Source organism: Zootermopsis nevadensis, unplaced genomic scaffold (assembly GCF_977971745.1).
Source record: "Zootermopsis nevadensis isolate Lab colony 2312 unplaced genomic scaffold, Znev_1.0 Znev_ptg000027l, whole genome shotgun sequence".
Lineage (NCBI taxonomy): Eukaryota > Metazoa > Arthropoda > Insecta > Blattodea > Termopsidae > Zootermopsis > Zootermopsis nevadensis.
Genome location: NW_028259159.1, coordinates 5,147,614 through 5,174,171, shown reverse-complemented (window position 1 = coordinate 5,174,171; position 26,558 = coordinate 5,147,614). Strand labels below are relative to the sequence as shown.

The following is a 26,558-nucleotide window of genomic DNA, read 5'->3' as shown; positions in this document are numbered from 1 at the left end:
AAGACATGATTATTGCTCTTATGACAACATTGTCGCAGTGTACAACTACATCTGAATATTTTAAGACTTTTGGAGCCAAGATACCGTAGTTGTAACGAGCAGACCGTGGGTTCAACGACCAGGCATATTCCTCTTCACAACTGCATCTAGACAAACTTTCGGGTCCACCCAGCCTCCTAACCAATAGGTACCAAAGACCCCTTCCTAAGAATAGAGCAGCAGGGGCATGAAAATGACCGCTCACCACCACTAAGTGTCAGCGTTAAAAAAGTGTGGAGCTATATCATCATGGCACAGTGCTTAAGCATACAAAAAAAAATTACTTTTCCCTTAAATATAACTTATACTGTTCAGAAATAATAAGTATTTAAATCAGGTTCTTAGCTGCAGGCAAGATAACAGACAAATAAGCACAAGTAATTTTAAAACAATTTAAATAAATAAACTGTTCATAAATGTGGTGTATAATGAGGTAATGGATTTCAGGGGGTTGTTGGTCATGGCTCATTGCAGTGGGTGCTAGTAACAGTGTTGCCAGTCATATCATTTTTGGTGGTAAGTATCCTCGCTGTGGTACTGGCCTGGCAACGATGCGGAAGCTGGATTCGTCAGAAGTTGGGAGAAGGTCGACTTCAACCAATTCACAGCTGGCGTGGAGTATACAAGGCCGTCAGCATTGACAGGTTGGTCTGATATTGGCGCTAGCTGGAAGATGTTGCGTTGTGTGCCCGTGTAACCGTGTAAGCGTCATATGTTTCTTTATACAATGTTATTGTGTGTGTAATGTGTGCATGGGCCTGTTTGTATAAGTAAACAGAATTCATATGAACAAAATAAAAACTCTTTGGGAAAAGCTGTGTTCCATCCATTACCATTTTACTTATCTATCACTTTGCATGTTTCATCTCGTAAACCACGAGACAAACTTGAGTTATGTCAGCTGTAGAAATTTGACACTAATAAAAAATTAATTTTTATTAGAATATCTTCTAGACCCACAATAAATACTTTAACATTTTGATTACAATGTCCCATTCTGTTCTCAAGAGTGCTGTACCAAGTTTTGAATACATAAAATTAACAATATATTATTTTTATCAACTGTTAATGAAAAGACAAGACTTCATTTATGGCATCGCCTGTTCTCTTTGTTTCATTTCTTCACAGATGTCAAAGAGCAAATTTTTAACTAGCAGGGGTATGAGGGAAAAAATGTCAGCACTGATGGAACAATTATACTGCGGTGAATCATTCATAAGGGCCTTTTCAGTAAGAACCACGAGAAGGTGAATTTGACAGTTCAGGAGGACAGGTTATTAGAGAGACATCCTACCCCTTCACGTTAAATATCGTATAACCTCTGAAGTTGGAGCAGTGTCTTTAAACAATCCAAGAACCAATCAATCAATCAATATGTGTTTATTTTTGTTAACTGTCTGGATGTTTCTCAGTTTAACTTACTATAAAATAATAAGCCATATGTGCATTCTCTTTCACCTGCATCCATATATGTGTGCGACAAAATCTGCTGTAAATATCTTACACTGTCCTGTATGGTTCTTTATATACCTGTGTTTCTACTTATATGTTAACCTTACATTCCTAAAACCCTCAAGTGTGTTGAGTGTTGTTGCAGCAACTTCTTGTAGCACCTGCTTCAAGTGTCTGGGCACTGCGTGGTGTGCGATAAAGTCACGACCCTTCCCCACCTTACGCAAGAGGGGTTAGTGTTTAACATTTCCGCTTGCTTACGTTCACTGATAAATGTGCAATGAAATGTAATAAATGAACTAACAGTAATTAACAGTGATACTTTTAAACTAGAAACATCAAACCTTTTTAATATATTTTTACCTTATATTATAGTAATAGAATGTAACTGTTATTAAAGGTTCTAAAATAATATAGATCACTTAAAACTTTATACATTTTTCATCTATTTTCTTAAGGGGGACCTAACACTGTGAGAGCATCAGCTGTATCTTATTTAAATTAAATGGCATTCCGTCTATCCTATACAGCTGCATATTTATACTGTAAAGGAAATATTTTAATTTCTTTCTGTGCAGTGGAGCAATTAGGCTTTCACGGAACTTCCCGTCACTTCAGGAGAGGAATATTATATATGTGGAGAAGGAAATAGAGGTAAGTTGTAACATTTGCTTCCTGGAAAATTAATTTTTTTTATACAGCAATCAATGCCACAGACAGAACATTAATTAAAATATTGAAGTCATTATGGTTTCATAGAACAATGTATCAAATTCAGACATATATAAGCACTTCTGCTTCATATTCAGAAGGTTCCAGGTTCGAATCTTGGCCCAGAGACCACTTATCCTGACTTGAGGCTTTTCATGTTTTGGTCAGTCCCTCCAGAAAAATGCAGAGACAATATCTTAAATTAGGGCTTGACCACTTCCTTCCATGTCCTTTTTGATTCATTACTCATTAACCACCTCATTTAATGCTGTGTAGTCTCAGCTACTGACAGCTTTGTTAAATGAATCACAAATCAAAGAATAAGTAACCATAACAGATGTCAAAGTTTGTTTTGACAATAAAAGCTACATTCCTAAAATACTGTATTAAGGCAGACAAATCATTACAGATACTGGTAAAATAACTCACGATAATTAATAAGCCAATTATGTGTATCAGTACTTTATTGGGGGTCTATGAACCTACCACAGATTTTCTCACCCACTCTATCTACATATATTCCACCAGGTTTCATCATGATTTTACTTTTGTATCATGTGAAAGGATGCGAAAGCGCGAGGCGATGCAGATACTTTTGAATTGAGCTATGACCGATTGCAACTGGGACGACAGATCGGGAAGGGAGCATTTGGACGAGTGTTCCTGGCTCGAGCCGAAGCGATTGCTGGTATCCCAGGGTACATCACAGTTGCAGTAAAGAAGTTGAAGCGTGAGTATTCTGATCTTATGACGCACAATGTGAAACACATCAGGCAACCTGTCTGAAATAGAAGCCAAGTACCTTCCAACACCAAGTGAATTGTGTTACTGCTGACCCAACCTGCTTAATACATGTCGGATAAATGAAAACGTTCAGATTAAATGAGTGCAAATATTACTTCTGCCTGTTCCTGAAAAGAAATTTCTTTCAACGGGGAACCATAGTAACTTACATTATGAAGGACAACACATTTAAAGATAATGTATAAATTATGTAATCATGTAATGTGTATGTAAGACTTGAGGTTCTCACAGCGGTGAGTATGAAGATTTCTGTCTTCTGGGTTATTGCGCTGTGTAGTCTGGTCGATGTCGACCAGACTACACAGCGCAATAACCCAGAAGACAGAAATCTTCATGTAATGTGTAATTATATAATAATGAATCTGGTGCGAGCATGATTACGTGATATTGCTATAAGTATTTTTGTGTCAAGCAGACAAACCCTCACCTGATGAAATAGAGGAGTTCTTGTCAGAGATAGCAATGATGAAGCGGGTAGGCCGCCATCCCAACGTGGTCACCATGCTGGGATGCTGCACACTCAAGCAGCCATACTGCATGCTTATGGAATATGTACCATGTGGCGACCTTCTTCAGTACCTTCGTCAACTCAGGGTGGAATATGAACGTCGTACGGGAGGCGCATTTGCAATCTCCAGTACCATGCAGCGTCCCCTTCCACGATATGTAGATCTTCAGCTTCCTTTCATGCAAGTAGCCAGAAACAGATAAATTTGTAACATGAAAGATGATAATGGAACAGGAATTTGGAAAGCATGTTGGATGTACAGTTCAAATTGTATGTGTCCTGATTGTTCAGTCTTGTTAACCCTTCAGTGATGGCATCCATTTAAGAAAAACCATGTGCACAGAAGAGATTTGAACCCCATGTAACTAATCTACAGGGGCTGAGATGGCTCAGTCAGTGTAGTGTCTAACTACAGACTGGATGACCACAGTCAGATCCCACGCAGGGGAAAAGATTTTTCTTCACGCCTTTGCATCGAGACTGGCTCTGGGGCCCAATCAGTCTTCTATCCAATGGGTATAAGTTGTCCCTTCCTGAGAGCTGAGGAATGACATTGACCACTCACACCATCTAGTGATGAGGTTAAGAATGAATAGAACCTAAACCTCCTTTCCCCCCGACCCCCACAAATACCTCTATAGCATGTATCAAAGTCTCACTTCATTTTAGTTTTAAAAATCTGTGTCTACACTTATGGAAGATATTTTACATATCTTCCCTTACTGAGTCTCTCCAATGACCATTCAGTCATCATATTTTTTATGATGCTTTCAAATGAATCCTAGTTTTATACATGCACAACGCAGATGTACAATATTATTTTAAATCAAGGTAACACTTAGTTTTACGGTGAAGAAATATATGAACTGTTTCTGTGATTTCAGTGACTCAGAGGGCTCCTATATACAGCCAGAAATTATTGGCACAACTGGGCGACCATCAATCGCAGACAGTGAGTAAAAAATATACTGAGAGTTTAAAATATTTTAATTTTATGTTCTACAGGAGTGCCCAATAACACTAGTTTCATTTATACTTATACTTTTAATATTATTGTATGATTATGTTATGCATGTTAACAATTTCCTGCTTTGAAATTTGCTTTGGCATCTTTTTTTAACTTCTAGAAGACTCAACTTCAGCATAAACTGTCTTGACTGGGGTATCACTTAACCTCTGAAATATTTTGTGGTTCTTACTTACTACATGCAGACAAGTATTATTATGATAAAAATTATACGTAAATATGCACAAGATCTTCCATAAATATCCTATTCAGTGCTCTAAACATAATCACCCCATCATCTTATAAGCTGCTAAATAATCTTCGGTACAATATCATTAATTAACCAACATACAAACAAATTGACTAGAGGGATATATCTTAATAAATAACAAGCTAATGAACTCTATAGTGATGCTGGTCTTCCAAGTAGTAATGCAGCATGGACTTATATCTATATACCAAGTGTCTGAATGAACAAACTCCATGGCTCAAGAGTCTTCACTGACTAGTTAACCAATTGTTTAATTCTACAAAATTAAAATTTATTCATCTGATCAACAACTTACCTGTTCTTATAAAACCTGAAGGCAATTCACCATGTTTACAAATAGCTGGCACTATATTAAAACCTGAGCCAGTAAAACCTAACCTCACACATTCACAGGCTACTTCTCCAATACACATTTTAATATAATCTCACTGTCTACAACTAGGTTTTCTTGGCAATCTTTCTTTCTTGCACAATATGTTTTATCTACATTTCTCATTTTCACCAAGACTGATTAAAACCTATTTGTGCTGAACAAGCATTAAGAACAGACCATCATTCCTTTTGGTATTCTATTTGCAATGGTGCCACCTGCCAGAAACAAACTTTTTTACTTGTGTGTTCTGATCAGTAATGTAATTACATTGTTTCTTACAGACTGAGGTGAAGTAACTCACAGTTATAGTTTACACACACACAAATTTTGCATTTACTTTATATAACGTATTCCTAATTTAAATTTTGGAGGGAAACCTGTTTGCTAAACATAACAGATTTCCCTCATTTGTATCAAAACTTCTCACAGCATCCATCCAGTATATTCCAAAATGTTGAAAACATTTCTAATTTTTCTGTGGATTGCGGAAATATAAAGCGTGTGTTCCTAGTGAATGGTTAACAGTGGTTTACAGGAGAGAATTCAGGCTCTTGAACAAGAGTTCTATTTGCTCTGCATTTAATCTAGCCTTTCATGTAAAGCATATTACCTCTCCGATAAATTGTCCAAAAAGGCTACATATTCACATAACAACATAATGATCAGATTAAACAAATCTCTTTTAAAATATTCTATCTTTATGTTGCAATATCTTGTCACAGGAACAATCGTCTGTTCTTAATGTCCGAGAGGGTATGTTATAGACACTATTATGATACTATCACTGTCATTAAGCATGCTTGTAGATGCTTTTCATAAATATACATCTGAATTATTTTATTTTTAATTACTGTTAGATGTTAATTATTTTAAATTAGCAATTAATACAATGTACTCTTTTGTTATTCTTACAGCTGAATGGAGCTTGTTGTCAAATGACGGTCCTCTTCTGAAACCAACAGATTTTTCATCTAGGAGTAAGTTGGAATATATCTTGGACCCCAAAGAACTGCAAAGCTTTGCAGTCCAGATAGCCCGCGGCATGGCACATCTAGAACGGAAACAAATCACACATAGGTACTAATTTTTTTTGTACGTCGGCACAGTAACAAACTGCAGTTTGAAACAAGCTACCAGAAGGACAGGCAGATTTGAGTTTTCTATTATCTACTTTGTGCAAACACCACACAGAAACGTATAATGTGGTGATTATGAAATGGAAGACTAGGTTAGTTATATGTAAATTTATAATTATATGAAGCATTATTAGAGAAAGTGAGGCAGTGGTCAGAAGAGAAAGTCACATTAAATAATTTACTAAAATATCTCACTAATATTGTAATATAGACATATATATCAAACTAGTTTCATGCACTACAAATATAGTAAACTGCAAACTGAAAAAACATAAAGTGTACGATAAAGATAAGAGAAACCTGAGACCAATACCTTCCTTATGAAAATAACTGTTCATGATCTGTAATTTTGATGGAATGATCTTGTTAAATTATACCAAAATATAAAGGAAAAATGTTTATTACAGAGACTTGGCAGCTCGTAATGTTCTAATTGATGAACGCAAGACATTGAAAATATCAGACTTTGGTCTGTCACGGTCCGGTATCTACATTAACACAAAGCGGAAGAAGGTGCCATTACGCTGGTTGTCAGTTGAGGCCATGCGTGACAATCTCTATTCCAGTAAAAGTGATGTGTGGGCATTTGCTATTGTCCTGTGGGAAATTGGAACACTTGGTACGTAATATGTATTATTCTGATATAAACACTCAAACTAATTCCACATTATATGGTGTTCCTTGAGTAGTGAAATAGCCATTAAGCTGGTAAACAAAATTATCTGTTTTTAAGGTGTGTAAAGGTACGTCGTTTTCACAAAATGCCTACCACTAGACATTATCATGAGTCATTTGAAACCAATCGTCATTTTTATATCTCTTGACCAATTTTATCCTCTCATTGATGCTTTAATCACCCACATAATCCCTTTCATTAATTTTTATCAACAAAAATATATAATTTTTTATAAGTAGTCCCTTCCCTTGACGTTTTTCAACATAAATGTCATGTTAATTTTTCATACGCTCTAAGCATGCTACATGTCTGACTCATATAATCACTTTGTGATTTAATTGCCATAAAAATAATGGGATATATGAAATATGTAACACATGCCTGTTTTTAGGAGGATTCCCATACCCCAGTGTCAACGACATGGATCTCTTAAACTATCTCTTAGAAGGAAAACGACTGGAGAAACCAGATAATTGCTCAGATGAACTGTAAGTTAAAACAAAATACATAATTTACATGACTCACTGCTGTTTCCCTAAGAGTGGGTTTTCCTTGTGATAACTTCTCTTCACTCTTCTTTGTTCTACAATATGTGGGTCTTCTATATCCATGACCACTCTTTACCTAATCTCTTTTGTATATCTTGGTGTCTTTTAACCTTGTCCTTGAATTATTTCACACCATATTTCATGCTATCAAAGAGTCCCATTTTTGTCCATGTGTAGCACATATTGATATTACTACACCATTAAGTTTGACAGACTGTCTTTAGCATTCCTGTTTTAATTTCTTTCGTGTTGTCCTGAATCAGAATTTTATATCTTCTTGTTCAGTACTAGACAATCTGTAAAAACCTTATCTTTACTGCTTCAAACGTGGTTGGTCTATGTCCATATTTCTAATTCATATATCAAAATAGGCTATAAGTTTTATGCACAACACAGCTTCAACTTTTTACAAAACTTCATAATTTTAAATGATATATCTAAGAGAAAATATTATCCTGTGATATCAACAAGAACGAGAGCTCATGAAACATCTCGTTCATGCCCGTAAGGTTCTTTCACGTGCCGTAAATCTACGACCGCCGGCTTTACTTCCCCTCCGAAGGAAGTCGTGCCACGGATCTTTATCACCTTTAAAAATCCATCGACCTCAGCCGGGTTTGAATGCTTTGAGAAAATGCTTCACATCATTATCTTCTCCTGTTTCAGGTATTCTCTCATGCTTCACTGCTGGTCACATTCTGCAGACATGCGTCCTTCTTTTGCGGAACTTGTGTCACACCTGGATTCAGTGATATGCAGGAAGCGAGTTTATGTAGACTTTACGTCGCTGAAACCAGACTACAGTTTTCCACCCACTGAACAACAGACCGAAGTTCCTTCTACTGGTACTGCTGAACTGTCTAAGTGAGTTAAGATATAATTTGCTCTGGCACATAAATGCGGAGAGGTACAAGACTGCAAATGAGCGTGGTAGCTCACAGTCAATGTGTCTACCTCATATCTGGTAGGTCTACAGACTGAACGCTGCGGCCAGCAGACCATGCAAGTTCATGATGTTCTTCAATAAAATCAGGAAAACAGCATCATGTACTTATTAAAATGCCACTACTCTACCTTCTTTGCATTTGGAGGTCCACCGCAAGATGGCTTTCCTGACCGCGGCCATGAGAAACAAGGTAAAATTTTAGCGAGGATAGCATTTTTCTCTCGTACAGAATATCAGAAACAAATAATTAATATAATTACTTCTGGCACTGTATGTAACGTTTTACCACAAAACACCTAATGTTTCAGTCAAGTGATTATCACTTATTTGTAATCAGGAGGTCTCAAGTTCAAATCTCAATTTGGATATTCAGTTTTTCCTTCAGGAAAATTCCAGGATGGTATGCATCTTAAATTTGGCCACAGTTCCATATTTCTGTATCCTTTCCAATTCATTATTCATTAATGACCGTACCATTTGACATTATGTATAGTAGTTTAAGGTATAAACTGTCATTAAACAAAACATAAATGTAATTGAATACTGTACTTGAACTTCATCATATAGGAACAGATGATTTTGACCTCCATACGATGGGGATACAAGCTACTCTTTGACCCTGTGGTAAACAGCTAAGCAATTAAGTGTAACACATGGCAAGTTGAATATGGAATAACACAGGTTTAAGACTAGCTCGATCAGGGGTTCGAAGACATCTGGCGTTTATCCTCCTTTCACCTGAAACTGGCAATAGAACCAACTTCCAAAATGATGTGGTTTTTAAAATATTTAAATGATGGATAAAGTCTAAAAAAAAACATTTTACGCTATAAAATCACGGCTTTAAGTTTTTTCAGAGAGGATCGCTGAATGTACGATACATACAGTTCTTCGGACATTGGTATATGTACTAAGTACTTTGTATTTGTGACAATGGGACTGGACTAAGTCAGCTGAACAATATCAGTGTACAGTATTATTAGTGTTTTGATATAAAAGCACATGCTCAACAACCTGTAACATACTAGTCACTTGTGCGTGCGTGCGTGCGTATGTTTCAGAAAATATGGATGTCGTTGTGTGATATTCTGAATGTATAAGACTAACAATAAGACATTCCTAACTGTAAAAGTATTTTGTATTGCATCTGAAATCTACAAGTAACTGTATAATAAAATTCAATTGAAGGTTTAATACAATAAAAGTAGTTACAAGTTCTTCAGCACGTAGTTAACATTCAGTCTTCTACTAATTATAAGATTCAAATCCTACTCCATCTCAATTTTATGCATTTATATTTGACTGTTCTTTTTAACCTTTATTGTACAAGGACAGGGGATATAAACCCCTTATTATGGGGCTGCTGGCTTAATTTTTAATCTTGAAAGCCGTTATAATAAAAACCTAAGACGTAAATTTTCAAGTTTCTTACGGTGTTTATGGTACAAATGTGTTATCGTGATACACTGCTAGATGGACCACGTGCGAGCTGTGCTTAAGGTTGAATTCACTCTATTCTAATGCAATCAGGCCAAAGCACTTAAATGTACTATACACACGTATAAATGTGACATATTTATATCTTAATTGCGTCATGTTTGTGTTATATCAATACATATATTTATTTTTCCAGTCTATACACAAAACTTGTTTTAAAATAATGTTGTTTAAAATTTTATAACATTTACAATATAAATTGCATTATGTTATATTTTATGGCGCTTTTCTGTGTCGTATAATATTACATGAATTGATAAGCCTGAAGATGATGTGGTAAACATCAAAACATGTCGTCAAAATCAAAAGCGCTGTGATAGATGTAATATTATACGACACAGAAAAGCGCCATAAAATATAACATAATGCAATTTATATTGTAAATGTTATAAAATTTTAAACAACATTATTTTAAAACAAGTTTTGTGTATAGACTGGAAAAATAAATATATGTATAAATGTGACATAGTTTTTTTTAATTTCACCATTTCCCACCAGGTTAGACAAATTAACAGGATTAAATAAACAGAGAAAATGTGATGTAATATTTTTTTTCTTTCCAGAAGAAACAGTATAAGTACGTAAACATGAAATATACTTGTGAGGAAAAGCAAACTTAAAAAATGCAATGAATAGCTCTTGCTCATATTGTAATCTAGATTTTATGAATTGAGTAATACTGTACCAATTATACATGCTCTGCTGGGCTCTGTGGACTCAAAGGTAGAGATCAACATTTTGGTGAAGCGTACTGGCTCTATCTTCAGAGCTGATGGTGTCAGGACCCAGAACACTGTCATTATCCATTATGTATCTTCCCCCACGACTCACTGTACACAGCCTATGCAATTGAGAAATAATCATTAAATAAATTAAGAAATTATTACAAATTCATATAACAGTGCACCAAAGGCAGTAGAGAATCTGAAAACAAGAAAATACAGACATTTACACTCAAATAAAAATTATGTATGTATTTATTTCTTTAATTTTAGAAACACATTTTTAATTGTATATTATGAGAAAATGTGGCATCACTAGATGATGTCACATACTGCCAGAAATAAAATGTCATCAATGTGGAAGTATGAAATGGGAAAACAAAAAATAAAAGGCAATTTCTTGTCATTTCCAAGTTATATTCTTTCGTTTGTCATTATAAAAGAGTCAGGTTATGTCAAATGTAATTAAGATTCTTGTCTTAGCTTTCCTTGCTCATCTCCATCCATTTCAATTATTTAAAAAAAAAAGTCCTGCAAAAACACTTATAAAGAAATTATATATACGGTTCGAAGATGAAGATACGGAATATTAACCTTGGCCATTTTGAGATTTTTCGTGGTGCCTCACATTCTCTCCCGATGATACCTGGGACAGTACCTTCTGTATATCATATATACCACCTAGAAAATTTCTACTTACCTTTCAAGATCACCTTTTCATCTGTTTCAATACAATATTACCTCTTCAACTGAAAGTATTTCCAAAAAACATGAGTGTTTATTGAAAAGCTGACAGTCACTGAGCTGGTCTTTTACGAATCCTGGGTTTACTATCATACAAATTTTTATGCACAGCGAATATAAGAAATTACGCTCAAAGAAACACCGCAAATCCAGTCGGAAAGTCATAATAAAATATACTGGTATGGGTATTAAACATGTTTTATTAATACTATATTCTTCAATATAGTTTTTATTACATACAGTTTTATAATCTGAAAATCCCTGCTCATAACATGTCTGAAAATGGGGAGAATTCTGAGGAATTTTTATTTGGTAACTCAATCATTAAATGCTCGCGCACAGTTCCGATGATACAAGATATAGAAAGCAAGAGATTTTCAAATTATGTACACAAGACATAAGATCTTATAGATTAGATAGCACGACATTCCAGTAATGATTTTCCATTACAATGTTTTGAACATAACCACAATAACACATATTGGATACTCCTGACTGGAAGTACATGTACAGATTGTAGCATCTATTGCATGGCAGAAACAATATAGAGGACCGTCTTACGTACAGACCCTGCACGTAAAATAATTTATCAATTATTTCATATATATATATATATATCCCTCCTGCCAGCAACCAAAATATAATGAAGTTTCTTTTGCCACACCGGAGACAGCAGCACATGGGCTCAGTATGTGCCGCGCTTCAGTTTCTACAGTAGCACAAGAAATTACATTAACTCGTACAGTCTAATTGTCCATCCAAATTCATTTTAGTTCAGTTAATCTGAATATGACTGGACCTCAACTTCATCTGTATATTGGCAAATACATATCATTAAATGTTAAGTTTGTTAACAATTAGATTAAATTATTTTTGAACTATTGAACACTTATCTTAAAATTTTTTGAACAACAAGGATATGTTACGTATATAATAATATATCGGTTACAAAAAATCTTTCTCCTATAATCTAAATACTGTATTTGGAAGGCTTTTTATGTTCTCTGTCTGCCGTATTAGACATGAATAATCAATTGCCCAAATAAAACATCTTTGCATTCAATTTTTTTTTAATTTCAATTATATTTATAAAATATCTTACACAACTCCTCCAAATACGCTCCAACTTAATTTTATGTGTATCTAACTACTCCTTTTTTTTACACATGGCAGGTTTCCAGTTGAAGCAAATAGTCCTTTCACGACCTGTACCAAAAACATTTAAAAAATAAGTCTCCGAGACAGTCACACAACAACGGGGGAGCGTCTGCGTTTCCGTGACCTCGCGCCCGATTGTTTGGCCTTCGGTTTTGCGTCAAAATCTTTATCCTGCTATAACTGTACGTCTTTTATTTGCTGCTTTTGTTGTGACGTAGAAACGGAGATGGGGCCGTTACTGCTACTGTTAATTATGTGACAGGTGGCAGTAAGTTTAGCTGCTGGTAATTGTTGCTGCTGATTGTTGGGACAGGTGGCATTACTGCTGCTATTGCTCATTGCCACGGTCACTGTTTGCGTAGATCGATTCACCAGTAAACATGGCTGATGTCGATGCAACTGGTGGACCACGTCCTCACGCAGTTCCAAGTCAACGCCTATTCACCCAAGAGGATGACAGAAAAGAGAAGATTTTTACTTTGACACGTGTATTTCGTAATGTGATTTTTCAACAGAAAGACATTCTTTTGTTTTATATTTTCTCACATAAAATTTTAAAGATGGAAAAAAGTTAAAATAACCAATAATAAAGATAATAAAAGTTCATCTCAATTCAATTACTTCCAAATGCTAGTAATAATTAAGAATAGTGTTTATGATTAACTTATGAGCACATTCAAATTCTAGAGAATACAATTATTATGTTGGCACGATTTGATTTCGCTGTTACAAATAAAGCGAAATTATACTTATAGTCATTTTGTTTTGTTTATATTTTATTTAACATTTTCTCAGCTGCAAAGTTGTGGCCAATGCCTATTTTAAGGTACTTTACCATTGAAAGTACTGAATAAAACCATACAATTTCTCATCCAGGTTAGCCAGCCTACAAACTAGTACTTGAGAATGGATCGTCCTTAATATGAAGCAGAACGAATATAAACAGAAATAATTATGATGGAAATAATAATAAAAATAATAATCATACATCATTCGAAAGACGCTGTCGTAAAATAAAATTATATAATACATGTAATACGTATTAAAAACAATATCTATCCCGGAAATAGCTGCTGCCCTATGTACCTTAGGGACAAGGTCTGTCTCGGGTACATGGAAGTAAATACCCCATAAAGTGGTGAATAGATGGGAAAATAATAATAATAATACTTGCCTATAAGAAACTTCTTCTTACATGACGACAATGAAAATGTTTCCATTCCTTGAAGTACAGACACATCTTTTCTATATAAAGTAAACGATATGTTTCTTCGTGTTAGATTTTTCTTCAAATAAAATAAAATTGCAGGCAAAACGTAAATAAAAAATAAATCAACAGAACTTAACAACATAAGTCTGTCCAAAACTAGGTTAATCATAAATCAGCGGTAACACAAATTACATACTCTTTGTCAGCGTAGTTTGATATAATACCATCCAACTCAGAAAAGTGACATCTCTAGGTAAATGAGATAGGTTAACATTATCAATTGGAAAATATTACACTGGAAGTAAACTTCCACTTCCACTGTAATATCACGAAACAATTTTTAAGGCTCCCTTTCAAAAGCTTCTAATAGCTGTTTACTTAAGTACTGCAACGCTCTACACATTTCTTCCGAGCCTACGCGAGAAAAGCGTAGCTTCAATCTGTAAGACTGGTCAATGTTAGATTTTTCTACCATAAAAGAAAAATACAGAAATGTTTTTTACAAAACAATAAAATAATAACTGTCTTCAAAATAAAAAAAATTGATCAATCACTTTCCATGTAGATATACGGCATCATTATCTAATTTATTTACATCGTGTAATTTATTTAATGGTTGTATCAGCGTTATATTAATTTACCACTGCGCACAAAATTTTGAGACAAAAGTTTTTTTTTTTTTTAAAAAAATGTTGCCATCTGCCCACAGACTCACAAGAAACTGACTGACTTTAGTTAAGATTTTCATTGCCGAGAAGTGTAAAATAAATTAAAATTGTATATCACGCTGGTTCCTCCACATGCGACAGCGTTCACTGATTACATATAGCGTAGGTGATGATAAATTTTACGACCATGATGATTCAGAAGGCTTGAATTTTATAGGCTACATTAATCATGATTTTGTAAGAAAATCATTTTCAAAACAATCGTGTACTAAAAATGAGATCAATATGACTTATATAAGTACACTAAAAATTGTAAAGGTATCCAATGAATTCACTTGATCTTTTCCGCGCAACGTCACCCCTTCGGTCATTTCAATAAGCTTTCAAGGTCAGACAGAACACCAATTAAAAGTGTTCATTTTCTTTTATATCCATATAAGTCAATTAGATCGACAGCTTTATCAACAAAATCTGATAATCATCGAGATACTACGATTCTACTTCAGACTTTAAATCAGTTCCGAGTAACATTTCGTAATGGAGGAATAGTTTACCGTCGCTCTGAAGGCCTGAATCTAATCCCTGGGAGGAGCCACTCTGCTGCGGAACTGTGGCATGGAAGGGTTGTTTCTGCTGGTTGCAGATCACTGCAGCCATCATACTGCCCGTCTGAGTGGTACCAGTCACGGCGGGGCTCTTGATGGCACTGCCCCTCACCTGGAAATCAGCGTTAACCGATCTAGACCCTGCCCATACTCCATTACACCTAAGTAAAACTCCGCTGGACGTGCGACACATTTCTCTGAGACTCCACAGTTTTACCGCCATAAAACCTCGAACCCCACACAGCTCAGAAATATTCATCTTCCTGTATAGTATTTAAAAGGCTAAAATATTGAAATAAATATATATTACTATAATTTTACCTGGTGTTTTGTATGTGTATGAAAATTGAATTCTTATTGTAAGGGTATTATTATTATTATTTATTTGACTGCAAATGGGTTTTTACCCGGTGGCAGTGGTCCTACAATAAGACACAACAAAACATAAGACAACAAAAACAATAAGAAACAACAGAACAATGAGACAGAACAAAACAATAAGACACAAAAAAACATAAGACAACAAAAACAATAAGAAACAACAAAACAGAACAGAACAGATATCGAGGGTTTTTTGGGATTAAAATGCTAATGAAGATATTTTAAGCCAAAAGGAGTTGGTGAAAGAAAACTCTCATTAATTTATGGAGAGTTTTATAATACGTTCTCTTCTCCTAACTCTGTTAAGATGATTAAATCAAGGACGACGCATACATAAATAAATATAATTACACATGTAACACGCTAGGAAGAAATTAGAAAAGCATGTAACATTTTGGTTGAAAAACCTCAAAAAAAACAATTTTTTTTTAGAAACCTAGTTGGAAGGAGGGAGGTTATTATTCATGTTCCACAAAACAAGAGAATTTTGTTACTAGCCGAGCGTCCACAAAACTTTTCAAGAAACTTACAGGCATCATACTCTGGCGCACATTACGTTCTGGATGTACGAGAATGATGTACAGCTTCGGCGAGAAGAGACAGGCAAGAGTCACGCTCGCGGATAAGCTAATCGTTACCGACATGCTCGTAATTCTCAGTGGCACGTGGTTGCCTGTTCCGAAGTAAAGCGGCACAAATGCCAACCAGATCACACACGTCGTGTACATGGTGAACCCTGGAAAAAAAAGGAAATCAGCTGTCAATATCATTTCAGAACCTGCAAACCCTATCAACAAATTCCTCCCACCGTTCATAGTGCAGTTTGTTTCATGTGTATATATTTTTTAGAAGTCAACGTTAGATCACGGAATAACGTAACAAAATAACAATTCTTTATTTTAATTTCTGTACTGAATACATGGTAGTAAAATAAATAAAAGAAGGCTAGAAATATACTTGCCTTCCGCCTCCAATAACTTCTGAAATAATAAAAATATTCAGGTATTATCATGGTTTAGCATAAACTGATTTTATTTCGTGACGGTGCTTTTTTTACGGTGATAGGCGTTGAGGAGGATATTTGGGCCTAGGAGAGAAGACGATGGAGTCTGGAGAAAACCACATAATGACGAACTTAAAAATCTGTACTCCTCCCCCAGTATTGTCAGGGTGATTAAGTCGAGAAGAATGAGATGGGCTGGGCATGTAGCACGCATGGATGGGACAAGAGGTGTACACCAGGTGTTGGTTGGGAAGCCTGAGGGGAAGAGACCCCTGGGGAGACCTAGACGTAGATGGGAGGATAATCTCAGGCGGGATCTGTGGGAGATAGGAGTTGAAGGAGACTGGATTTTGTTGGCCCAGGACAGGGTCCGGTGGAGGGCTTTGGTTAATTCGGTGATGAACCTTCGGGTTCGGTAAGCCATCTGGTTGGTTGGGTCCACTATTTGGGAACCCTGAGGGGAAGAGACCCCTGGGGAGACCTAGACGTAGATGGGAGGATAATCTCAGGCGGGATCTATGGGAGACAGGAGTTGAAGGAGACTGGATTTTGTTGGCTCAGGACAGGGTCTGGTGGAGGGCTTTGGTTAATTCGGTGATGAACCTTGGGATTCGGCAAGCCATCTGGTTGGTTGGGTCCACTATTTGGGAAACCTGAAGGGAAGAGACCTCTGGGGAGACCTAGACGTAGATGGGAGGATAATGTCAGGCGGGATCTATGGGAGATAGGAGTTGAAGGAGACTGGATTTTGTTGGCTCAGGACAGGGTCTGGTGGAGGGCTTTGGTTGATTCGGTGATGAACCTTGGGATTCGGCAAGCCATCTAGTTAGTTAGTTAGTTAGTTAACATAAACTGATCAAATACGCACGTACCTATGTGTTTGGATTCATTAAACGCTTCAGGGATCTTGCGTGTGAGAACAGCGTATATGGTACACACAACGATGAGCAGAATAGGATAGCCAAATGCTATCATGTACGAGGCGTCGATATGAGAAGAGCAAACGAGATGATTATCTTCCCTGGTGGGGTAGTGGTGCACTGCTCTTGGTGGGGAGACTAGAATCCACACACCATTTATGAGTACCTGAAATACGTAACACGCGGAATAATATTTTCAGAATGTTTTCTTTGCACTTCTGTATATAATCATCTATTATTTCAAAGCTGGACGCTATACGGATTCGAAACTACAGTCGTGATATTTCTTTCCTTGTATTTTACTAAATATTCACTACATTAAGGAATATTTCACATATTTAAGTCATAAATCTTAATGATATCCATGTTTTGTGTCACACGGTAACTTTTTTGTATAATGACATATTTTTTTTTATAAAATTAATAGTTTTAAATCTGATCTTCGTGATAAATTAATAATCACTATGATATAATGCTTATTATTAGGTTAATTTTGTTGTATATAGTAACTCACATCAATAAACTCAAAAATTTTGAGAGCATGAAGCCATTCTCAACTGTAATTTTGAATAACGATATAGAATGGCAGTTCCATAAAAACTTTAACAACAACTCTTATGTCTAAGGTACAGATTTAAAAATAGATCATTCCAAATCAGTGTACCTGAACACCCACGAGTCCGCTGCAAATGAATAACTGTGAACGAGGAGATATGAAACTGGGCCTCTTGGCTGTCCTCTTGCCTGCGTTGAAGATTCTGGATATCCGATTTGTCTTAGTTAATAGCGCGGCGTACACAACAGTAAAGCAGAATCCTGCTCCAAATCTAGAAAATAACAAAATAATTTTGGGCAAGATAAGAAATATCAGGTTCTCAGCACTAGATGGGGGGGTGAGTGGTCCGGATCACGCCCTGGCCACGTCTTACCCCTGGGAAAGGACCCCAGTACCCATTGGTAGACCCCAAAATCAGTCTGGATTCAGGGGCTAATAGAAAAATCCTCTGTCTAATTCGATATCAGGCGATACTTTAGGTTTTCATCGAACTGTGCGTGGCTTAAAATATATCAATATTTAAATTATGAATTATAAAAAAATATATAATTATGGGGCTGATACAGATTTGCTTCGTTTTGCTTATCTATTTACTTAGTATAATTTTACTCTTTTATAAGAAAATATTATATCAAAATATTTCAAAAAGTTTCTTACGTTTTAATCACAGACCTAACGTACAGCACGTGATATATTTTTGTTTTATAATTCGTAATTTAAATTTATGGGATCTCGTAAATTAAAACGAGGAGTGCTAACCACTCTATCACATACCTCTGTATCCCACAGACCGCATCAGTCGGACGCAGAACGAGAGCAAAAGTGACACAGTAGCAGAGGAGTATGCCAGTTAGGAGGACGTAACTAAGCTCGCGTCCTGACGCGCGCACCACGGGCGTGCTGTTGTGACGTATAAACACGCCACATACAAACAGCGTGATCAGGATGCCAGTAGATGACAGCGACATGGCACCAATAGCACAGCCGCTCTCTGGCCTGAGGAAGACCTCGGGGATTTCCTGACACGTCACGTGCGACGGGTCTGGTACCGTTCCTTCGCGGCACATCAGACACTGCTTCTCGTCAAGAGGATGTCTGATCTGGAGAAATTATTGCAACTACAATAAAATGCGTCTTCACGCATGCGCGCACAAAGCTGATAATAATGACACAAATATAAATTATATTCCTTTTAACACTCCATCTTAATAAAGTTATTTTTTTTAAAGTCTCACTCATTCAGCCTCAACCCAGAACAAAGCAAAATATTTTTGGAATTAATAATTTTATTATTAAAATACGCGAAACGTATTACAACACATTACAACATGACAATAAACAACGAAACATTAACACCAAATCAATCATGAAGATGGATGGATTCACAAACGCATAAAATCAATAAATGCAACGCAACTTAGTATATAATAGTTTATAAAATTAATAGAATTGATAACCTGAAGATGATGTCTTAGTACATCGAAACATGTCGTTTCTAATATGAAGGTGCCAAAATGGAATGTAATATCGTAATACGATAAAAAGAGCACCAAAACATAACATAACGTATTTTATATATTTTATATTTATATTGTGAATGTTATAATATTTTAACAACTCATTTTAATAAGTTTGTGTATAGACGGCCAAAATAAATATGTGTATTCGAATCAACACAAACATGACGCAATTGAGATACAAAGTATTACTTAAGTAAATAAAAAAAAAAAACTTGACTAATACTCTTATCACGGGATGGAACTTAGACACAAGGACTGTATTATCTAACCTGGTATTGGGTGCAGTTAAAGCAATGCCAGCAACAGCTTTCGCCCTCGACATACTTCTTGGCTTGTCCCACATCGCACGGCAGACTGCACACTGATTCGGGAGGCTGAGGGTGACCGAGTTTAAACTGTATTTCTGCAAGCAAACACAAATACTTAACTTGCAGGCCACGGTAACCGCTGTCAGCCGTACGACCACAGTCAGAACGCGTCCTTAAAAAAAAAATTGACCTTCAAAAATGGTCATAACCTGAATTAAGAGGGATGCGCGTCTCTGAACCAGCAATGAACATAAAATTTGTGACTTATGCAACTTCTTGGTCGAGTGACATGCATGGGGTGCAACCTTGATCAATATTATATTATGCCGAGTCTCCGGGTACATGCAGATGATAGTGAATTTCAGTACAAAAAAGGATCTGGGAGAAGATGGCCAGAGAGCGCAAGGGCCCAGTGACCCAGCGGCACAGGGCCCATGCCTCAAACCGGGCAGCCACTGTGACCCCCCCCCCCTCTTAACACTTAAAGACAAAAAAAAGGGGGGGGCATGTATGTATGTAACAATTATTTTTCAGCTTAAGTGGTGGTGACTGAAACAGGAACATCATTCTGAATTTGTCTCCAAACCAGCTGCAAACGTCCTCTTGTACGTTCCACCCTGCACGTGTCTTACCAGACATGTTAAGATGCAGCGAATCCCCCAAGTATTCTCCGACTTTGATCCACTGGAACTTGCCGGGACTCGTCTGCTTGAAGTGGATGATGTTGTAGCGAGCTGGACCGTCACCGTTCGGATCAAACTGGAACATGTCTCCACTCAAACCCTTAAAATTCACTTTGCGCAAATACTTGAGCAGTTCTGTGCCTTTGGTGGGCTTCATCGCATCGCAGAGCCCAGGGCGTCCGTTGCACAACTCCCTGTGCATGTCCCTGAAATAATAACAGGAGCTTCAAGACTCAAATAATTAAATAAAACAAGTGAAAACTTCAATTTGAAATTCTTAGTTTTTGGAAGCTTTTCAAGCAATCGAATAATCAAGATTCATACTGAACTAATGAAGTCCACGAAGTCTGAGAAGCTAACAGTCACTCAGCTGGTTAAAGTATCAAACCTGAACGTTCATTATCATGTTCAGAGGAGCCTGCCACCTTCATTTCCTACTACTTGCATATGGGGGGAACATCCACTACAATCAACAGTACATACTAAAATTTCACAGAAATTTTCCGCTATTCTAAAACATGAATCTGACCGTAAGAATAAAATCACGGATGATAAAATTGTAGAGAATGAGACAAGACGGGCATGTATCATTCTTAGGGGAGGCGTGGAGGAAAGGCACAGACCACTTGGAAGATCAAAACATAAATGTGTGGATAATATTAAAATGGATCGTAAATAAACAGGATTAGGTACAACTGGGTCAGGACAGAGTGCCAGTGGCAGGCTATTCTGAATGTAATAACGAACCTTAGGCTTCCATAAAAATTAGGGATTTTCTTGAGAAGCTGACTGTCTCTCAGCTTGTCTTTGATCCACAGACTCAGTTCATACAATTCAAAAACAGTGGGTAGTTAGGTGCTACTGTACTTGAATGCATGTGCAAAGGTCATCACAGCGTCACTGACGAATTGAAGTTGTCCCTCGAAGGCGGTGTTCTCCCTGTGTAGTCGCTTTGTGACGTCACACTCGTCCTTGTACAGCCTGTTGTTAGGTGTGGGCGAACTATTTGGATAACGGCATTGAAAATGGTCCTCCCAAAATTCTGGACAAAGAGACACCCAGAACATAAATTCTTTAAAGACAGGGGGTAACAAAATGCAATAACCTGATTTAACAATTCATCCTGGGGTCTCGGGTTCGATTCCCGACGGTGCCCGAATTTATAACTTGTGTTGGGCAAGGCCGTGGTCTAGGCAACACGGAGTTTTTCCCCGTGGCATCCCAACAATTACTCCATTCACACACAGAAGAAGGCAATGGCAAACCACTTCTGGATCATCTGCCAAGAACGTATATAAACAGGTCCCAGTCCGAGAAAAGGATGGAAGGATCCTGTTCATATGGACCTGTTGTCAGACAGAACACTAATAATAATAAAAAATCTGCATCTCGCCCATTAAATGTACTTATGGATGATTTTCTGAACAAACAACAATTATTCCCTAAAACTGCATAAATAAATTTTTGTTCGTAATGCAAATGTAAATTGCAGTGAATGAACGTGACTTCCACATCATGCGCTCACTTGACACACCGCGAGAAAACGGCGCACAGTGAAGATAACAAAACACCCACGTCTCGGCCAGACGTTAGTGGAAATATTTCAATCCATTTGGCTAATGAAATTAACACAAAGAGCTGAAAGCAGAACTACACAATTTTTGAATTTCCACCCGTTTCATCACGATCAAATTGAAGAGGATGAAGTTTCTGTTTTGGAAACACATTCACAGTTCTATCATGTTTCAATGTGGTAATTTAAGTGTCATAGTAACGCACATGTCGCTTTCTGGAAACACTGGCACAAATGAACAATTATTCCAACCAGCTTAAGCTGGTAGCTGTAGGGGATTTTCAGCTATTATACTAACCACGTTATGCAGTGCAGGAAACCAGGGATGGAATTCCGGGCAGAGGCAGTAATCAGAGTGTTCACTGCCGTGTTTACAACAGCCCATAAGTAAATCACGTCCAAGCCACATGAATACAATCCACGTGCCATCTTCGCTAAGTTTTGATTTAGTCGTAAATAAAATATTCAGTAACTCAGTATGCATCATCTTATCGATTTTGTGTTTGAGCAAAATAAAAACAAAATTGAATGAAAACAAGTGAGGGAGAAAGTAATAAAAAGAACATTGAAGGATTTAACTGAGGAGAACGTACTTGATTCAAGAGAAAGACTGAAAGACGAATTAAACACGCAGAGACAAAGGACCTATTAAATATTGAATTGGTAAATACAGTTACAAGCGAAGTGAGATTCTTCAACGATTGGACAAAAATAGGTTCTGAGCAGTCGATTATAATCACATGATATTATCTCGGAGACATAAATTCGTCACATGTGACGTCATGCCCGAAACTTTCGATTACGTCCGCTGAGATGTTCTGCCATCTACACGTGATTACATGTTAAACACTGTAAGACTGCAACATTTAAAAGATTCTTCCTAATAAAATTGTCAGCGCGACATTTATTTTTATTATTTAGTGTTCTGTCTGACGACAGGTCCATATGAACAGGATCCTTCCATCCTTTTCTCGGACTGGGACCTGTTCATATACGTTCTTGGCAGATGATCCAGAAGTGGTTTGCCATTGCCTTCTTCTGTGTGTGAATGGAGTAATTGTTGGGATGCCACGGAGGAAAACTCCGTGTTGCCTAGACCACGGCCTTGCCCAACACAAGTTATAAATCGAACCCGAGACCCCCAGGATTACAAGGCCAGCGTTCTAACCGCTAGACCACCTCATCTTATTATTATTTAGTGTTCTGTCTGACGACAGGTCCATATGAACAGGATCCTTCCATCCTTTTCTCGGACTGGGACCTGTTCATAGGCATAGGCATATAAAAATTACCATACAAATGAAGATGGCTGTCTTCTGGGTTGTAGCGCTCTGTATTCTGGTAGAAGTTTACCAACGTTTCAGAGGTCCTTGGTGCTGCATCGTTCACAGGCTGTGGTAATCAGCCTGTGAACCCAGCAATCAGCGCGTACAAATTGGCCAATAATAGATCCGAGTCTGTGAACACCTGCTATCTGGTTGTCAATCGATTGTTTAAACCAATTTGAGTTACATTCTTATTGCGTTATACGTGCAACATGATCCAAATTCTGAAAGCTGAAAACGCTGCTAGAAATTCTAGAAGTATGACATATAACAAACAAATATTACTACGGAAACTTAATGAGAAACTAAACAACTGCAAAGGAAATGTAATATTTCTACGTACCGGTGCATATTAAATAACATGTTTAATTAGGAAGTCGCTTTTAACCTACTTTCCGTCTTTTATGAGGGGAAGGACTGAACGTAATTGTTTTTTTTTTTGGTGATATTTGGTATGCACAAAGCGGAATTGAAATGTGCTTCATATTTCTGTCTTATTTCCCTAAAATTGATTATTGGAAGTTTGCCGCCGTGCAAACGTATGACACGCATTGAAATTACATTATTAATAAAGAATCTTTACATTTTAAATTTGATCTTCCGTGTTTTAACGCCATGTAGACTTGTAGGTAGATAAGAACGTTTCAGAGAAAAACACTGTCAACATCTTCACTACCATAAGAACCTCAGTTCTTTAAAATTTATTTAATGAATACACATAAATAAATATAACAATTTTGTTAATAAATTTATATCTTCAGACAACACAGTATCAACAAAACTATGATTATACTTCAGACTTACATACTTCCTTGTGAGAAGTTTGAATAGAATGTTTGACCGACATGGTAAAATTTAACTTAACAATAAGAATGGTAGTTAAATTGGCGCATTAGGCATCATAATTGTACTTCCATGTGTTCTCTGCCAGACCACGTATCAAAAGGTCTCTAAGGAACAATTTATGATAAAATAAAATGAAGGCAAATTCATCAGTTACATTTAAATCCGTCCATCTTAAGAAGTAGTTAGTCGCACAGCTGGCCAAGATATTTTCCAACTTTTGTAAGATATTAAAATTTATTACCGTGTTCACAGCGATTCGACATTCGAACCTATTATTCTCATTCAGTCGAATCTAGATCACACAATCCTTTACTCAGGATTTTTGTTAACATTTTCTACGACTCTTCAGAAAACTTTAACGAGACGAAGGAATTATACTTGCAGAAAATATTGATTGCAACTCAACAATGCAGAGAGAAAACTTGCTACATAATTATAAACGCATATATTTTACTACTACAATAATCCAGAAAAAAAAATTTCGTAAACATTTGTGAAAGGTTTTCCATAGCACTGTCAGTTTGAACCTCGTTAGCGCAAAAGAATCCTTTGTCATGTTTCTAAGTATCATATTCCCACTGTGCCCTGTTAACTTTGAAACAGGTCCAGAAGTAGGTATAACAAGATGTCATACGTCGTATAGGCATTCTTTACAGCCACAAAATGAAGGGCCTATTTTGAGACGTTTAATTTGAATATGTTCAGTACTGTATCTTATTAAAGGTCTCAGGCTTTGTAGCTAATGTTCCTGCCATCCTGATGTAATGTCATCTTACTGTCGTAGGCCAATTTGTTAACATTTCGGAGAACCTGGGAAATTGATTGTCCCGAACTACAAGGTTACCAACTTAGTTCGGGACTGAAAACAATGCAACGTACAATGAACACAGATGGAGAAAAGAAAAACACACGAAAAATTTGTCTCCCCGTCAAACATTACTTTGAAAGAATGAAACAGTTTCACAAGTGAAATCTCAGATTTGAAACAAATTCGAAAACCATTAATTACAGATTTTGTTGTTTTCAGTTCTGACACGGCGTGGACTTGCGCTACGTAGATACTAACGGTTCGGAGGGGCGTTCTGTCTACACCTGCAGTGCTGAATAACAACATCGACATATTCACTATCGTGAAAACCTCAAATAAACGTACTCTTATCACGTGATCCGTCCGTCCGTCCGTTTACACAAAATGACCAATTTTGATCAACCTCGGCATGACTGACCTACACTAAATTTAATTAACTTGTTTTAATTATTTTCCAGCTTGCACCATTTAAAGACCACTTTAATTGCGAGTCTAATGAACTATTAACTTGTATATTCAGTGCATTTCAACATAAATCTAATTATTATTCCAACTTTATGGTATATGCTGATAATGTCGTAATTCCGTACAGTGGTAAAAATGTCTCCTGCACATTTGTTTAAGGCAAAAACTAAGACTTTTTGGCTTTCGAAATGTTAGTCTTTGGAACCATTCTGACTAACATATGCCGAATGCAAACATTACTACAAGGAAGAAGTTAAAACTTCTAAGATCTCTTCTTCACGTGAAGTCATAGCCAGTTCTTGGGAATTATTAAGCGGTAGAAAAATCTTCTGAGACATGAAAGATTATGACTGAACGTCTCCGGGGGATAAGGCACATCATTAGGGCCACGTCACTTTTTAAGCAGCAGCTCGCACAGCTGACAGCAACTGAACGTACCTACCAGGCTTCCATTTTATCATTCCTTTGTCTTTATATTTCATATTATTCTTATGTAGCCTGATTAAAGTCAAGATATTCTATTTGGTCAAAATAAGTACTACAAAGCTGTAGTTAGTATACGTAGATGAAAGATTTTAGGTGTTTCCATGGGTTTCCTAGAAAGCTTATTAAATTCTATGAAAAAAAATCCTCTCGAAAAAGTGTAAGAGACCAAAATGATATTCATAATGGGATTAAAAGCGGACCTGTTACTCGTCGTATTCTAACCGCGAAGACCAGGGTTCAATTCCATGATAGTTCCTGTGGAATTTGTTGTACATTATGACACAATAACAATTCTTATGTGATTGTCTAGTGACGAAACAATACTGGAACACATTAATGCATGTATTATACTTGACATATAATGGTCTCCTCCGAGCACAGACTGAATGAAACGGAGAAGAGAAAATTATTTTATATAACAAATTAATTTTTTTACTTAAGGGACAATGCCGTTTTGAATGCTGGCTGTGGCAACACTGATACTATTTTAACGTCAGTCTCATTCCAGGTTCGTATATTACACAAATATTGTTACAAATAAGCAAGCGAAGCAATGTAATATGATGAAACGTCATTACAAATTCAACAGCCTCTGTGGAGTTGGAACGTA

General features: G+C 36.6%; 2 protein-coding genes across 17 annotated transcripts in view; one reads left to right on the top strand and one right to left on the bottom strand.

Annotated features, from left to right (window-relative positions):
- Positions 1–9,692, top strand: part of LOC110832275 (angiopoietin-1 receptor) — an 86,478-nt gene extending 76,786 nt beyond the window's left edge. The window contains exons 9-17 of one of the 2 annotated variants that reach the window (XM_087356486.1): positions 514–683; positions 2,070–2,145; positions 2,767–2,932; positions 3,422–3,695; positions 4,399–4,466; positions 6,079–6,241; positions 6,708–6,919; positions 7,368–7,464; positions 8,191–9,692. In XM_087356486.1, coding sequence (XP_087212612.1) covers positions 514–683; positions 2,070–2,145; positions 2,767–2,932; positions 3,422–3,695; positions 4,399–4,466; positions 6,079–6,241; positions 6,708–6,919; positions 7,368–7,464; positions 8,191–8,392 — 1,428 coding nt within the window. In that variant the 3' untranslated portion in view covers positions 8,393–9,692. Of the gene's footprint in view, positions 1–486; positions 684–2,069; positions 2,146–2,766; positions 2,933–3,421; positions 3,696–4,398; positions 4,467–6,078; positions 6,242–6,707; positions 6,920–7,367; positions 7,465–8,190 lie in introns of both variants that reach the window. The other variant, XM_087356485.1, reaches the window with a different exon arrangement.
- Positions 1–26,558, bottom strand: part of LOC110832276 (metabotropic glutamate receptor 2) — a 299,409-nt gene that overhangs the window by 98,179 nt on the left and 174,672 nt on the right. For 10 of the 15 annotated variants that reach the window (XR_015537258.1, XR_015537257.1, XR_015537253.1 and 7 more), the window contains exons 6-15: positions 21,313–21,487; positions 20,395–20,651; positions 19,724–19,857; positions 18,709–19,034; positions 18,043–18,205; positions 17,331–17,544; positions 15,986–16,191; positions 10,653–10,808; positions 6,077–6,215; positions 3,434–3,688 (exon numbers count right to left, since the gene is read on the bottom strand). Coding sequence is in view for 5 of the 15 variants with exons in the window: in XM_087356479.1 (XP_087212605.1) it covers positions 12,766–13,028; positions 15,024–15,186; positions 15,986–16,191; positions 17,331–17,544; positions 18,043–18,205; positions 18,709–19,034; positions 19,724–19,857; positions 20,395–20,651; positions 21,313–21,487 (1,901 nt within the window). In the remaining 10 variants the exon portion in view is untranslated. Of the gene's footprint in view, positions 1–3,433; positions 3,689–6,076; positions 6,216–10,652; positions 10,809–11,615; positions 13,029–13,765; positions 13,837–15,023; positions 15,187–15,985; positions 16,192–17,330; positions 17,545–18,042; positions 18,206–18,708; positions 19,035–19,723; positions 19,858–20,394; positions 20,652–21,312; positions 21,488–26,558 lie in introns of those variants that run through there. The other 5 variants (XM_087356479.1, XM_087356482.1, XM_087356483.1 and 2 more) reach the window with 3 other exon arrangements.